The sequence below is a fragment of the Pteropus alecto genome, unplaced genomic scaffold (assembly GCF_000325575.1).
Source record: "Pteropus alecto unplaced genomic scaffold, ASM32557v1 scaffold192, whole genome shotgun sequence".
Lineage (NCBI taxonomy): Eukaryota > Metazoa > Chordata > Mammalia > Chiroptera > Pteropodidae > Pteropus > Pteropus alecto.
In genome coordinates, this window is record NW_006432938.1 from 222,673 (window position 1) to 238,997 (window position 16,325).

Sequence of the window (16,325 nt, forward strand, 5' to 3'; positions counted from 1 at the left end):
GACATCTTTTGTGCTTCCAAGTTTAGGCAATTATGGCTAAAACTGCTATAAACATCCACGTGCAGGTTTCTGTGTGGACATAAGTTCTCGACTCCTCTTGGAAAATACCAAGGAGCATGATTGCTGAATCATATGGTAAGGGTGTGTTTAGTTTTGTAAGACGCCGCCAAACTGTCTTCCTGAGAGGCTGCACCGTTCTGCAGTCCCCCCAGCAGTGAGTGAGTTCCTGTTGCTCCACATCCTCAGCAGCATTTGGTGGTGTCAGTGTCCTGGATCTTGGCCATTCTAGTAGGTGTGTAGTGGGATCTCATTGTTGTTTTAATTTGCATCTCCCTAATGGCATATGTTGTGGAGCATCTTTTCATGTGCTTATTTACCATTTGCATACCATTTTTAGGTGAGCTGTATATTAAGGTCTCTGGCTCATTTTTTAATTGAAATTTCCGTTTTCTTATCATTCAGTTTTAAGAGCCATTTGTCATTTTGGATAACAGTCCTTTATCAGATAAGTCCTTTGCACATATTTCAATGTGTGGCTTATCCTTTTTTTTTCTTGACCGTCTTCCGCAGAGCAGAAATTTTTTGATTTTAATGAGTCCAGTTTAACAATTATTTCTTTCATGGATCATACCTTTGGTGTTTTATCTAAAAAGTCGTCACTGAACCTCAGGTCATCTAGATTTTTTCCCCCATATTATTTCCTAGGAGTTTTATAGTTTTGCATTTTACCTTTAGGTCTATGATCCACTTTGAGTTAAATTTTGTGAAGGGCATAAGGTCTGTGTATAGGTTATTATTATTATTACTGCATGTGGATACCTAGTTGTGGATATTATTATATACCTAGTTATTATTATTATTACTGCATGTGGATACCTAGCACCATTTATTGAGAAGACTACCCTTGCTCCATTGTATAGCGTTTGCTCCTTTGTCAGGATCATTTGATTATATTTATGTGGGTCTACTCCGCACTCTCTGTTTTAATGCAATTTTAATTGAGTTTATTTTACACATAGCAGTTTAGCAAAACATGGATTCCCTAGAGCGAAGCATAATTCTAATATAAAAACATGTAAAGGGCATCGAGAGGGAAAGTTCATGAATGATTTAATATCAGCATGTTCTAGAAATCCCATAAGCCATCACTCAGACACCTGCCGAGAGTCATGAATTAGGAAAAGCCCACACTACACCTTGCATGGAATTATAGCTCCATTAAGTTTTCACAAGACTTACAGAAGAATCCTCAAAGAGTATCATCTCTCTAATTTTTAATTCTCCAGACTATATTTGAGTCAAACTTAGCAAACTTATCTAGAAGAAGGTTTGAATTATTAGAGGGATGACAGGGAGGAGTAGGTTGATTGAAGGCACTCAAAAGGCTCATTGAAGTCCATCCACCTTTCCCGTGAGTTCGTCTGTACTGTCACCATGGTGTTCCTGAGGGGGCGGAAGGGAGGGGGGCACCACAGTTCTCCTGACATCTGGGGCTCAACATGCATTTTAGAAGCGGAGATGGCAGTCACAAAAAGAGCTGGGTGAAACTGTATCCCAATCGAAAAAAATACTGAAGCTTGTTTAGCTTTGAAGTGTAGCCGCTGTCAGGACGTGAAAAGTAGGGAGATGTGGACGCACGTGGGGAACGCCTCGGTAGGCCTGCGAAAACAGCCTGGAACTAAATTCCTGGGAAGAACATAAAGCTTTTGAGAATCAATATGGGTGCAGGATTTGGGCTCCATTCATTGTATTGAAGCAAAAAGTTGAATTTCACAGAATAAGGCTTCAAAATCTCATCACTTCTCTCCCCTCATCTTCCCCCTTCCCTGTGCCACTCCAAGCATATTTCTGTGTGTGGCCCGCGGGTGAATGGAGCAGAGATCTCAAGGTGGCCGGATGCTCCGCCCCTGGGTCTGCTATTGAAGTCCAGGATGGTGTGCACAATTAGCACAAAGTATGCCTTTAGGATCAGAAGTGGGCTGTGGAGCCAGACTTGGCTTTCCACCCCAGCTCTGATCATTTTCACTCCCACCGTGGACAGATTACGTAACCTTTCTGTGCCTTAATTTCCTCTTCAGTGCAGTGGAGTTAGTGTTGCCATCTTGGAAGAAATAATGTTAACAAGATAACAAATTTTCTGCCTTTGGTCCAATGCCTGGCACTCAGCTGTAGGGATGAGATTTTAGTGTGTTATCCAAAAGTCCTTGGAAGGCAGGAGCCTTTTGTTTACGGAATGAATAGAAGGTACCAGCGGGCTCCAGAGTAACTCTCAACCTACAGCAGCTACTCTCCAGTTTAGAGTAGAGGTCCAGGCCTGTGATCACCTGGCACTGAGCATTCGTACAAAGCCACAGTGCTGAGTGTGGCCATGTGTCTGATAGTAAATGCTCAGGAACCTCAGCACCGGCAAAGGAGGTCTCTGTGTAGAGACCCTGACATGATATTATGAACCATTTGGCAAACAGTTTACTCATTTTTAGCAATAAAATTTATCCAGAGTTATATCCGTCACGAAGCTATGGACAGCATCATCGCGTTTTGAGGGAGTGGGGTGAGATGGGGGAGAGAGGTGGGGGTGGCGGCAGGGGGGGGGGGGTTCTTCTCTCTGCTGATATTTCATTTAGTGACCTGGTAGTGGGCCCTGAGGAATAAACTCAAGGACTAAAATGAGGAACAAGGAGAATCACCTTCCAATATCCCAGGGGTGCCAGATGGAAAAGGGAGTTGATATGCTTGGGGGTGTCTAATTCCGCAAATATTCCTGCAGTGATGCCTGAGGAGCCGCTGAGGGAGAGGAAAGTCGAGATCCATACTTACAAAGCCTTCCGTTTGCTTGTGGAACCAGCTCTGGACCAAAAAGGAGAGCAAAAGGGAGAGCTTAGACCAGCCCCGGGCCGGTGGTGATTTATGCAATAACTTTGTCAGATTTGACACGGCTAAATCTTTTTTAGTGAGAATAGATTTTTGTTTATGGTATTGTAATTTATGGACTCTGGAAAAGTGGGTCTATCATTGATTAGCCATGTGACTGGCAACTTCATTCACCTCTTTGAGCTTCACAGTCCTCACCTACAAAGTGGACGCAAGCCCCACAACCATACGACACACTGCACACAAACAGCAGGACAGCCCTCCTCACGGTCAGCACTCAACACCCAACAGGTCCTCTAAGTCCCTTGCATCCCCATTTCATCCCTGGCTCTTCCCCTTCACGCTCCAAGATCCTGATTGTATTTTCTTCTGCATCCCTTTGGGGTGTGGCTCCCTAATTTCCTGGTTGATAAGTATCTATGCATCTCTCACTGCTCAATGAAATGCTCCTGTCCTAACTCATGTAGCCAAAATCAGAAGTTCCTTTCTCCTGCTCTCACGGCATTGTTGACACACACCTCCTATGCTTTGTGTTAAAATTATTGTGTTTCCTTCCTGGATTCCTTGTAGGCGAGGACTGTCATTTTTGGATTTGTGTCATGGCCTCTAACGTAATGCCAGGCAGATATGAGACGCCCAGTAAGTATGTGTTAAATGAAGGGCAGAGATCAAAGAAGTACATAGTGCTGTCCCCTCCTGGGGAGAAATCTTGTCCTGCTGGAACCCTGTCCCCTTTCGATGTGGAAGACAAGACTTCGTGTGTGGGTTTCCGGTAGCCAGCCCTATTTTCTACTCCGACCTTGGAGACTGTCACGTGTAAGTGACACAGACATGTCACATTTCTGGGACAGAACTACCCGTTAGGGGCCGAACTGTGTCCTCTCAGAATTCATTTGTTGAAACTCGAACCCCGAGTGCCTCGGAGTGTGACCTAATTGGGAGAGAGCATCTCTACAGAGACACTCGTTGAAATGAGGTCATTAGGGTGGGCCTAATCCAATGTGACTGGTGTCCTTATGAAAAGGGGAATTTGGATGCAGAGTGGTGCACAGGGGGCAGACGGTGTGAAGAAACACAGGAGTGACGGCCACCCACATGCCAAGGAGGGGCCTGGGCCATGTCCTTCCCTCTCAGCCTCAGAAGGAAGCAGCCCTGCTGACAGTTCGATTTTGGACTTTCAACCCACAGACTGAGAGACCGTACATTTCTGTTGTTGAAGCCCCCAGTCTGTGTTCCTTCGTTATAGTCACCTTAGCAAGCTAACGGACACCCTAACACCAGGCATTCACACTGGGAGCCTGGCGGCCTGGTCCTGGAAGCAGACAGTTCACAGCCTGAGCCAGGGGTGTTGTGTGTTCAGACAGGGCCAGTTCTCTGCCTTCAGCATTTTTTCTGCTGCAGAAGCTTCTGAGCATAGAAATGAGAACCCCTCATTTGTGCATATGGACTAGATGTTGTCTCTTTGAGAAGGTAGTAATTGTTCACAGAATTTTTAAGTAGATTCTTACATATTTCAAATGTTGCTGTATTTAGCGTGTCTTGTGACTGTCAATAAGAAATAACATTTACAAAAGGAACAGCAGATTCCTTGTTTTGAGTTTCAAGTTGAGCAAAGCTGAAGGAAATGCCAAAATAACATGCAAATATTAATATGCCATATGTAAGGCTTCTTGGAATTTTTTTTTCCAAACTGTCAAGAGAATTTAGTCTCCCTGTCATTATTCCCAAGTGTTTATTTTATTATTTTTTAATTAGAATCTGCTCTGAATTCCATTACATGGGCAACGGTCCCCATTGGAGCTCACCGTTATTCCTTTTGTTTGTTTGCAGGAAATTTCGACTGGGTAGGGAATGATTTTACCCAGAATGCGGGCACGGGCCTCGTTATCAACCAGGCGGATGTGAGGAACAACACGAGCATCATTAAGCAACTTAAAGATGTGTTTGAGAGGGACTGGTACTCACCCTACGCCAGAAGCTTACAGCCGACCAAACAGCCAAACTGCTCCAGCCTGTTCAAACTCCAGCCCACCTCAAACAAAACTGCCACTTACAGTGCGAGTGGGAAGGTCCCCGCGAGTGCATAACACGGACAAACACACTGCAGGACAGCTCGTATTTCATATTTATATATAAAGGGGCTGAGGAGAGAAACCAATTTAATATGTCTTTTTTTAGGGAAAAAAGCACACTTATAGAAAACAATCTCTGATCGCCATGTAATATCTAACAATATCTTAGCGGGGCATACATTACATTTAAGACTTTTGTATTTGTTACTTCCGACAGAATGTCATTTTGGCTTGGAAGTTAGTTTTTACGTTTGCATACCAATTTTAAGCCTTTGATGCCTCTTTGTTTCTAGTTTTAGAACTTTTTCTGTTGACCTACCTGGTCAGTTCTTAGGACGCTTCGCATGAAGTAAGCTCTTTAACACGATTCTCAGAACTGCTCACTTAGGAGAGTGGGATTCCACCCGAAGAAGAGATCAAACCAAGTATTTATCCTTGTCAACCATCTCCAAGACCTGTACAGTCACCTAAGGGTGAAATTCTCACGCCAGCCTTCAGTACTGGTGAAAATACCCTTTCTGCGTCCTTATTCATCTTCCTCTACTACCATAGCTTTTATTTTGTATCATTTTCTCTTCTCACAAAATGTTCTTAGGATACAGTGTCTCTATATTCACCTCAACACTAGTTGCAAGTATGATAATATCTTTGAAAAGTGTATGATTTCCTCGGAATGGATACAAAATGGAAATAGCAATCTTTAATTTTCACCTTTCAACTGCATTTTTCCCTACCAAGTTGGTATTTTAAAACCACAGCCAGCAATATGTATCCTTCCTCTCAAGCTCAGAAAATTATGTAGCCACCTGCTAATATCCAGCAAGCTATTAAGTCTGCATCATGCGAATAGAGTAGTTTTTCATTTTTTTTTAGTTGATAGTATTTTAAAAGAACGATCTCTATGCGTCAGTGGATTTTAATTTCTTTAGAATCATTATGCTGTTAAGAGTATGCCAGCAAACGTTTATAGAGCTATTTAATATACCTTCTGCTATTTAATATACCAAATGCTTTTCAGAGAAATGCAATTTAAATACTGTGCTTAACATATTTTACTAAGAAACAAAAATCCTGGATTATCGTTCTATAATGTCATTGTGTGTCACTGTTTTATATCTATACAATATATTACCCTATATTAATAGAGACTGTTGCTACACGCGAGAGAGGCATGGCCTCTTCACAGCCAGAGCAGGTGGCCCCGTCTCAGGGCTGCTCCTGAGTCTCTGTGGCCTGGAATAGTCCTGCGCCCCTTGGCCTCCAGTTTCCATTGGTAATGTAGGGACGGGAAATACCTACCTCTCGAAGATGTTGTCATGGTAGGAAACATTTATAACTTGTTTTGAAATCAAAAGAAACTATATAAATGCTAAGCATTATGATATAGAATCTTTTTCTTGAAATAATCTTTGTGGTATCCTGATAAAATCAATACCAGGTTCTCCCAAAGAACCTACACAAAAAAAAAACATGTTCACACCTCCCAGCTGCGAATGTGGAGGAACGCAGCAATGGAGTTTGGGGTCGTCATCGTGTCGTCAGTCACTTTGTCATAGATAACAGCAACGCAAAACTGGGCATCGTGCTAGGGGTCGTCTTCAAGACTGGCATGTCCATGTGTTTTTGGAGCAAAGAAAAGCAATCTAAATTACTTTTTTCTATTTCTAGATTTGATTTCTCATATGCCAGGAGGAGTGAGGAAGGAATCCTTGAAGCTTCCAATGGTTTTGCTTGACGTAGAATGGCTACTGTTGGTCATCTAGCAATCACATAACTTCCTTTCTTGTTGTTTCCAAGTATTGCTTTACTGGATATTTAACAAACAGTGGAGAGAGCTGGAAGACAGCTGTATTTTAAGGGTAGCATGTTTGTATGAATGACCGGGGGATTCTTAATGAAATTCACCAATAATGGCCAGCCCATAAAACTCTAAATATTTACCATATACCCAATTCTTGTTTGAGTAGGGAAATTATGCAGACAATCATCTCAGTAAAGGAAAGGTGTTTTTGGTGATGGTTAAAAAAACAAAAACAAAAACAAAAACAAACAGAGAGAAAAAGCAAAAGAAAGCAAGAAAAGAGGAGGCATAGAGACAAACATACCAAGTTCAATCCTGGGCAGAGAAAAGAAACCTGGTCGGAGTTCGCAAAGGACATATGAAGGGAGGAGAGATGGTTACTTTCTTGTTAGTTCCCAAGTTGTCTCCTGGGGTGTTTGTCACAGCCATGGGACAGCAATATGCCTGGTGTAATGGAGCCCCTTCACTCTCACTATTTTTTGCATGTGATAGGAGAACAGAATTTTGTCCTCTGTGAAATGAGCATCATTGCCATTTCCTTCTGAGTCCCATCAAAAAAGTAGCATGAGAACCTGTGCCTGGGGTGTTTTCGCCATCCACCAGCAGCAGCAGAGCCCTGCTTGGCCCAGCAGCCCTCCGCCTCAAGGAGGTCCAGACAGTAGGTGCAGGTGACTGACTCCAGGAGTCAGGGGGTCCATAGAAGGCAATGCTGGCCTTCTTTGGCAGCCAGGAAAATGCCCCCTGTGTAGAGAGTGTCCTAAATGGTCCATGTCTCCTAAGAGGAAATTTAATTCTGCAGAACTTTCTTTTTCCTGTGGATGCTTTGCCTACCCCTCCAGAAGGAGTCTTCCTCTATTTTAGGCTGTGCAAAATAGACTACCAACTTCCATTTCCTGCACTCAAACGTCCTAGGATTTATTTCCCAGGGGATCGGGGAAGGAAAGCAAACACACTTTGAGACTATATTTTTGATTTTGGTGTGACTAACATTAACTTAGTGCCTTATTTATCCTTGAGCATTGATTTTAAACAGTGATTCACTATATGAGAATATTTCTGCTTACTGTGGAGTTCAGTACGCACTGATGGGCCTTCCAGTTGAAAACTTACATGAGTGACAGTTTTTATGCAACCTGCCCTCCTCCCAAGTCACACAACTTTGATCACCCCCAGATCAGATCACTGACACACGCTGTCAAATATCAGTACTATTGACATCTATTATACTGCCACTGTCCAGTAGCATATCAAATAATTGAATCACAGCTTATGAAACCACTGGAGAAGGCATGGAACATTCTGGGTTATATCCAGGCTCTGTAAACTGCACACTTCGGGTACCTGAAAATAATAGGTGTGAGGCACCCTGAGAATGCCCTCACTGTCTTTAAAGGACCTTGTAAAGAGATGCTTACGGGACTTCTAGAGTCTTGTAGGATGCAGAATAAAAACTAGCTTCTTTAAAAAGTCAAAGCAGACTCAGTGAAAGAAATGAAAGGACCGCGGAAAACTGCATCTGCGTAGCTCGGGGCATCGCTTTTCCCATCCGGGCTGTGTTTATGCTGTCGATTGTCGCATTTCTGATTTGGTTCTTAGTGAGATGGGTCTGATCACATTTTGGGTTGGTCTTACCCTTTGGAAAATGTGTTTCGTTATTGCAGTTACTGGTTTGTTAAAAGTGCCTCGCTGAACCTGGGACTGACAGAAACTCATCGCCCGCCAGCCTGTGGCTATTCTTAAGTGATTTTGATTATTTCTGAGTTTCCTGTTTGTTTTTAGAAATGTTTATGGAACTAAATTTCAAGGGAAAATAAAAATAAAAGACTATAAGGATTTCTTGATAAGATCAGACCCAGGGTCCATCTGTCTCAGGAATTCTATCCCAGAATCTGCCTTTTTATCATATGTATGACCATTTGTGTGAGTTTCTTTGTCCAAAATTCATTCCATTATTATTAACATTTAAGTAATGTAAAAAGCTGTCTTCACTCACAACAGAACGGTTTTCTTCTATAATGAAAGATACTTTGCTATTGCTTATTTAAACTCAGTCCTTTAAAAACAGCCCCATATATTGTGGAAAAATGTTCAATTCTTTGGTTTTCTCTACTTATTCTCAGTGAACTAGTATACTTTATTATAAGCCTTTTGGAGGAGAAATTAAGGTAAATTGGATAAATTAATCCATTTTCAGCATTTTTCTATTTGCTGTGATTTAGCATCTTTTCTTTTCTTTTTATATGTTGGTAACCAAATAGCTATTTATCATTTTTGCCTTATTGGTTTTAAATTGGTGAAAGCTTTTCAATAATCCTTAAGTCAACCCCAGTGCATAGCTTGCCTTTCCCATTTGAGAAAATTTCCATCTTTGGCTAAATTATGAAGATATTGTTTATTTTGTTTGTTTGTTTGTTTGTTCGTTCGTTTGTTTTTTATGGTCACTAGACAGGTATTCTTCAGAACCTTCTTGAGATTGTAAAACTGAATTTTCTTATTTTTGACCCAGTTGCAGTCTTGTACTTACAGAGTTCTAAAAAAGTTACTGATCACTTATGTTCCTTTTGGCAATTTGATGAGAAAGAACTGTGAGATTTAATAGGCTGTTATGCATTTTCTTTTGCTATGTTCAACTACTAAACTTCTAATTCTTTTACAAAGGATATCTTGAATTTTTAATGTTTCTTTATGTAAATAGGATGAAGTTGTACCTGGAGATATCTATATTATTAACCTTAAGATACCTAAATAAATTGGTGTGATAAAGGGCTGAATTTGGGAGCATTATTAAAATTCTCAAATCTTTCATGTAACCAAGTGCTCCATTTTTTCAAAAGTAAATATTATATGTTTTTGTTTTCATTCTGAGAGATGAGACATTTACTTTTCCCTTCAACTTGATCCCAGAAACGAACCACTCTCTTACAAGCGTCCAAGCTGTATTCTGAGTGATGAATAAGTAAATGCAGCTGGCCCAATGGGCTATGTTCTCATCATTTTGCATATTTGCTCAAGGAGGCATCTTTGTAACAGTATTTCTGTCTTTATATAAAAAGTTTGTTTTCAATATGTCTTGATTTTGGGTAAATAAATAATTATTTTTTTAGTGAAGAATCCACTGTAGAGACCAGGCTGTACATTCTGGCCCAGTGACAGAAAAGGCATTTATAGATACAATTTGAGCTGCTTCCTATACTTCCCCACCACACTCTCCTCTTTCCAGGCTCAACTCCATAATCAAAAGACCAGGTATCTGCTTAATAAATCCATATTAAATCACAGGTTTAGTGGATACTTTGAAAGCCATCCAAACCAACTCCTCCAAATGTGCAACTTTCCTTCCCATTTGGCCTCAGAAGCTGAGAGTCTATCAAGCCAAATGTGTTTGAGTGCTGTTCTCACAGAAGACCAACATGGAATACAATTATGTTGACTTGCTAAACTGAATCAGATTTATCTCTGAAAGAATGTGCATGGTATGTGATAAGGTGGGTACCTTTTTATAAAAAGAAGAAATCTGAAAATGCATACATTTTTTAAGGGTATCATTTGAGAGTTTAACAAAGGCTTGATAAAGCCAGCTTTCTGAATCTGCATAGTCAATAATTATTTGATTTTATCAGCATTTTCTGAATCTTTTAATTTATGGCTTCTTCTTCTTCTTCTTCTTTTTTTTTTTAATTGGGCCAACAGTCTAATCCTGTGCAAGGAGTCCAGTTAAATCATAGTAAAGGTGAAGATTATTTGTGATTTGTTTTTATTTCATATGAAAGAAAAATTAGTAAGTGGAATAGTTCTCCTTTTATAGAACAGATATCTGGCTCTCAAACCCATTCCTTTTAGCTTCAGACATGTTGAAAATTTGTTAATTCCCTCACAGACTGTACTATCACCATGGGTAGAATGTACTGAGGAATAGTTGAGAAATTCTAAGTTTATAAACACAAACACGGACACATGTAGTTTCTAATTTAGAGTGTCCATGTAAGTATACAATAAGTTTTGGGATTATGACCTCAATTTTCAGGATTAAAAATATTGAAATCATATATGACTTTCCAGTATGAATGGGGGAAGATCTTTAAAGACAACTCAGAAAATATGTTCCAACAACATTCATGTGACTCAAAGTTTAATTTATAACTTCACTTACTTTCACTTAAAAGTACAGATTATCTGCTTCTTTTGAAAGTGCATGTTACTAAAGGCAACATCTCCCCCACCAAATGTAATAAAAGAAAGGCAGTGACGTGGTTTCAGGGAGGTTATGGTATCGATAGAGCACCATGAGAAAATGTCACTGTGACACAAAAGCTGCTTTGTCCCCAGCAGTAGAGCTGCGTGTTACCATGTTCCATGAGTGGGTCTGTGCTTGTCCTGGAGAGAGCACATCCATGCTCCTGCATAAGTAGAATTATGTTTTCTGCCCTGTGAGCACTCACCACTGGTCACAGCTAATTGTACCAATGTTCATACCTGACTCAAACCCATTTTTAGGCCAGAGTGCGGCCTAGGGAAGGAGACATATGCAGCACTGATGTTGGATGACACCTGGCCCAGCCAATCAGAGCCCTCCTTTAGGGAATCTAAATATGAGACACAGAAAACAAATGAGTAGTGCCAAGAGCAGCCAAAAGAGAAGAACTGAGTCACCTGATGGTATCACCTTAGAGTAATGGCAACTACTTCTTCAGTTAAGCCAAGTAGAGTTCTTGTGGATTCACTACTTCTGCTCTTAGGTTACTGGAATAATAATGACTGATTCCTGAACAATGAAGCCGGACTTTGTAGTACTGGATTGCTTTCTTATCTTCCTTATTTTCTTATGTATTGACACAAATAAACTCACATTAATTGAGATAACCTGACTGCATGCCTGCTCTTTGCCATCCAGAGGGGCCTAACACACATGCTAAATTGAAGCTGCCCACATTTCTAAGTAGCTTAGCAGTCAGTGAGGAAGTAAGAGCAGCACTGTGGTGTGCCTGTCTTCATGAGACATGGACTCGTATTGGAAATCTTCATGGTAAATCGCCTGGATACACTGTATAAGTGTTAAGTATCAAATTAATTGTGACCAAATATCTTAGACTCATAAAGATGAATTAGGAGAATTGAAGATGGACATTGAAAAGCCATTCAGGAGATAACTGCATGATAGATACAGAGACTGTTGGAGCCGGAAATAAAATTTTTGAAGCCCAAACACATTATTTTTTATATGAGGAAAATGAGGCAGAGAATAACTGAGTTAAGTAGAGGCAGATGTGTTATAAATTTAGAAATTGTTTATAAATATGTATTCGGATGACTGGCTTAATAAATACAAAAGTTGTTAATATTCTAATATTCTAAATATTTGGGGATTTGTAGAAGGTGGAAGTAAAACTACCCCTGAGAGGTCTTACAAAGGAAGATGGGCCTTTAAGATGCCATAGGAGGGATTGGAGAAGGCGGGGGTGGGGGTCAAGGCACGCTTAGCCTGGCATCTCTTCCTACTAGATTTAGGTAGGAATTAGTAACACCAGAAGAAGGTCTATAGCCATGCGTTCTGTTTCACATGGAGCCCATTGTGGGCACTCATTCAAAAGTGAAAAGAAAGCCTTTATGGTTTATATAACTACCATTTATTGTGTGTTGAAAATAAAAGCCTTTTTTAAAGTTTGTCCCTCAGGCTGTTTGTTTGTAGTTATTCATATAAAAAAGATGCATGAGATAAGTCATTTAAGTCTAAGGTCTGCTGTAATTAGGAGCCTAATTATTTGTGCCACAGAGTGATGGTCAGTTGTATGTGTCAATTTGGCCAGGTGATAATTCCTGTTATTCAATAAGACATTGATCTAGGAATTGTCGTGAAGGTGTTTTGAAGAAGTGATTAAAATCTATAATCAGTTTTCTTTAAGTAAGGAATATTAGATAAACTGGGCAGGCTGATTCAATCCGTTGGGAGGTTGTAAGAGCAGAACCGAAGCTGTCATAAAGGGAAAGGAATCCCCCATCCGGACTGCAGGATTGGCACCAGCCCAGAGCTCCAGCTGCCCCCCGACGGCCCGGCCGGGGGACTCAGACTTACCTGGTCATCCCCCACAATCACCTAGCCAATCTCTCATGATAAATCTCTCTCTAATGTGTGTGTGTGTATCCTACTTATTCTATTTCTATGGTACAACCCTGACTGATAAACACAGCAATGAGCAATTCCAAAATCTTAGAGGCTTAAAACCACAGGGTTTGTTTTTTGCTCACACTGCTTATTCATCACAGGTCGGCAGGAACACTCTGCTTATTGTGACCACTCAGGGACCAAAATTGACAGAACAAATATTGCTGGTCACTATACCAGAGGGAAAGGAGATCTTCGGAGGGTCTTACACTAGCCATTAAATCCTCTGGCCAAGAAGTGACACATGCCACTTCTGTTCACAACACAATGGCTCAAACTAGTCACATGATCTCACCAGACTAGTCTAATGCTAAGAAATTCAATCCTACTGTCATTTCTGGAATGGTAGAAAATCCAAAATATTTAGTGACTGGTATTAATGACTAACATATTTAATTAGAAAAAGACAAAATTACCAATGAGTTTCTCATTAGAGTGAAGACAAATTCAGGAGGATAAAAAGTAAGAAATGTTTAAGAATGGTAAAGACTATAAGAATTCTAGGATCAAGATGACTCTCTGAAGAAGATGGGTGAATGGAACCAAAATACAATACCCTAAACTTTGGTGTCAATAATCACCAAAAAAAAAAAAAAGAAAAAATCCACACCCCTAAAATGTATTTAGAGATGTCAACCAGCTGATTTAATGCTTAGGCTAGGGCAAAATAATCATGACTAAAAGGGGTTCAGGTAGCTTCCTTTACTGTTGGCCTGGGTTCTGGAGATCTATTCAGGTGAACTTCACTGCCTGTCACTATCTAAAATAACAGGTAGATAAAAGCATAACTAGAGAGGAGTTCTCGCAACCGAGCTTTGTGAGTGTGTTGGAAGTCATCTAACACGAGGAGCCCTTGCCCCTCAGGGGGAACCTCCACAGCCGAGATTCTTAACTGTCACATGTGGGTGTGCACGTGTGTATGTATGTGTGTGTGACCAACCAGTCCTGTGTCTCACCCCTCCTACCAATCTGAATGTGGCTTCTTCTGTATGTTCCCGCTTATATTATTTCTGTTCAGCTAGACTTCAGGTGAATCTCAATGATGGTTGTTCTGTAGTTTAGTTGTAATTTTGATGTGGTCATGAGGGGAGGCAAGCACAGTATTTTACTTACTCCACCATCTTGACCACAAAATCCAAAGCAAAGGGTCTTTTAACTGTATGTTGTATATTCCATAAAAAAATTATATTTTCCTCCTTCATCTTGGGTTTAACAGATTAAAATACCTCAAATTGTTGTGTTTTATGTGTGAAATAACACACAAGGGAGCACCATTCAATGTAACTCATGTGTATCAAGCACCGGTTGTCTGCAATACTGGAGTCGGGGCTGTGGAACAGACAATAATGAGTATCTCTGTTCTCAATGGAGTTTATAAGCTAGTCTGAACAGCAAACCCAAACATGAAGTCGATCCAATTTGAGCAAACCATTCTTCAACATTCGATGGCCACAGTGCCCTGACCAATCTTATTAGTAGATGCATAGTTAAAAACAGTCCAGCCCAGATAAATGTTTCCTGGAGACAGTAGAGGGTGGGGAAATCAGAAAACACAAAGTATGTCAAAGCTGGCCCACTCACTTACATGGACTCAGCTCTTTCCATAAATTAAACCCAGCTGGATTGTCCCCAACAACTGTCTCATTTGCCTCTACTGTCATGAGCAGTGGCACACCGATGTTTATGTGATGGGAGTAGTCTGCCCTAGACTGCAGACAATAAGGACACCTTTTATATTGAAATTTAAAAACAATAAAATAACTAATTAACATCATCTGCTTTTTACTATCACTGTGTACCAGAAATTCTAAATAATGTCAGTGACAAAATACTCCTCCTTGGGGGAAAAAATTGTGTTGGTCTAATTTCTAACCAACTGACTACATTCAGGATAGACAACTCCCACAGCTGGGCCTTGTTACATTACAGTTCGTGAGTGACATTCTTAACAATTTCTGGTAAAGAGTAAAAAAAATTAACATTACTTGCAATCAATCCCAAACATAAACTTTATTTAACAAATATTTAATAATCTTGTATTGTATTCCAAGTTCTGAGCTGAGTACTGGGCATACCAAGATGAACAAAATAGTTTCTCCTCTCATGAACCTAAGAATTTAGAAAGAAAAGAAAAAAAAAAGTGAAATGCTATATTTAAAACTTAAAGAATGTCTCCCTACAATGACAGATTAGGTAGTGCTGATTAAACCATTTGCAGAAAACAACTAGAAAAGCCGAAAAAAGATTTGATACCACATTGGTTTTAATGCATCAGACGTATATCAAGCCAGGGAGGAAATTGCATGGTCAATATCCAAGAGAGAAAAACCTAGAAAAACGAATCAAGAATTTGTAGCCATTTTCCTCGAGGCATCTGCTGATTTCAGAAGCATAGATGCTTAGCGGAGCTTTTGACAGACTCGAGGGATTGGAAATACAATTTTGGAAATCAGAACCCCCAAGGAAGCCCCATTGTAAGCCCCAAGCTTTGGGTTAAGTCTGAGGGATAATACACAAGGAGTAAGGATAAATTTAAAACAACAAGTCTTATCAGGAAGCTTCAAATCATCTCTCTCTGAATTCAGATGATTTGGAGATGTTATTGGTCCTAGTTCAGCCACTTGCATTTTCAAAGACAATATACGATATGAACCCATAGATTCAAGTATTTCAATGAACCCCAAACAAGATGAATATAAAGAAAACCACTATTAAGTACATCATAATATACCAGCTAACTACCAAAAACAATCAGACTACTTTTTTTAAAAGTACATATTACTTTCAAAGAAATAACAATAAAAATAAAAACAATAAAAATCAATAGAAACAACAAAATCCAGAAGATAGTGGAATAGAATAATAACTTCAAAGTGCTAAAAGAAATAACTGCCAACCTAGAATTCTTCACACAGGAAAAAATATTCTCAAAGGATGATGACAAAAAAGTAATTTTCATACAAGTGAGACTGAGGGTTTTGTTACTCACCACATAAAACACAAAAGGGTATTTGTCATTCAGGAAGCAAATGAACCCAGACAGAAACCCAGAGATGCAAAAAAGAATGAAAATTAATCAAAAGAGTTAATATGTGGGCACACCCAAAGAATTTTGAACTGTATGAAGAAGTATATATTTCTTATGGCATAATAGAGATATTTATAGATATAGAGAGAAATAGAGGAAAGAATTAAAACACATACCAACAATGAAATACAAGTTGGTGAGCCTGGGGAAGTAAAGAGTAAATGAAGTTAAATTGCTCTAAGGGCTTGTATTGTCCAAGAAAGAAAAAAGGTATTTATTTATCTTAGATTTTCGTAAGTCAAGTATAAATATTATAATCTCTATGGTAATCCTTAAATGAATAATAAAAAGATATAGTTATCCAATAAGCTAATAAATGATTTTAAATAACCA

General features: G+C 39.7%; 1 protein-coding gene across 3 annotated transcripts in view; it reads left to right on the top strand.

The window, feature by feature from the left end:
- Positions 1-11,537, top strand: part of LOC102878055 (inactive phospholipase D5) — a 139,931-nt gene extending 128,394 nt beyond the window's left edge. For all 3 annotated transcript variants that reach the window (XM_015586013.2, XM_015586011.2, XM_025043779.1), the window contains exon 7: positions 4,702-11,537. In XM_015586013.2, the coding sequence (XP_015441499.1) occupies positions 4,702-4,958 (257 nt within the window). In that variant the 3' untranslated portion in view covers positions 4,959-11,537. The remainder of the gene's footprint in view (positions 1-4,701) is intronic.
- Positions 11,538-16,325: the final 4,788 nt, after the last annotated feature.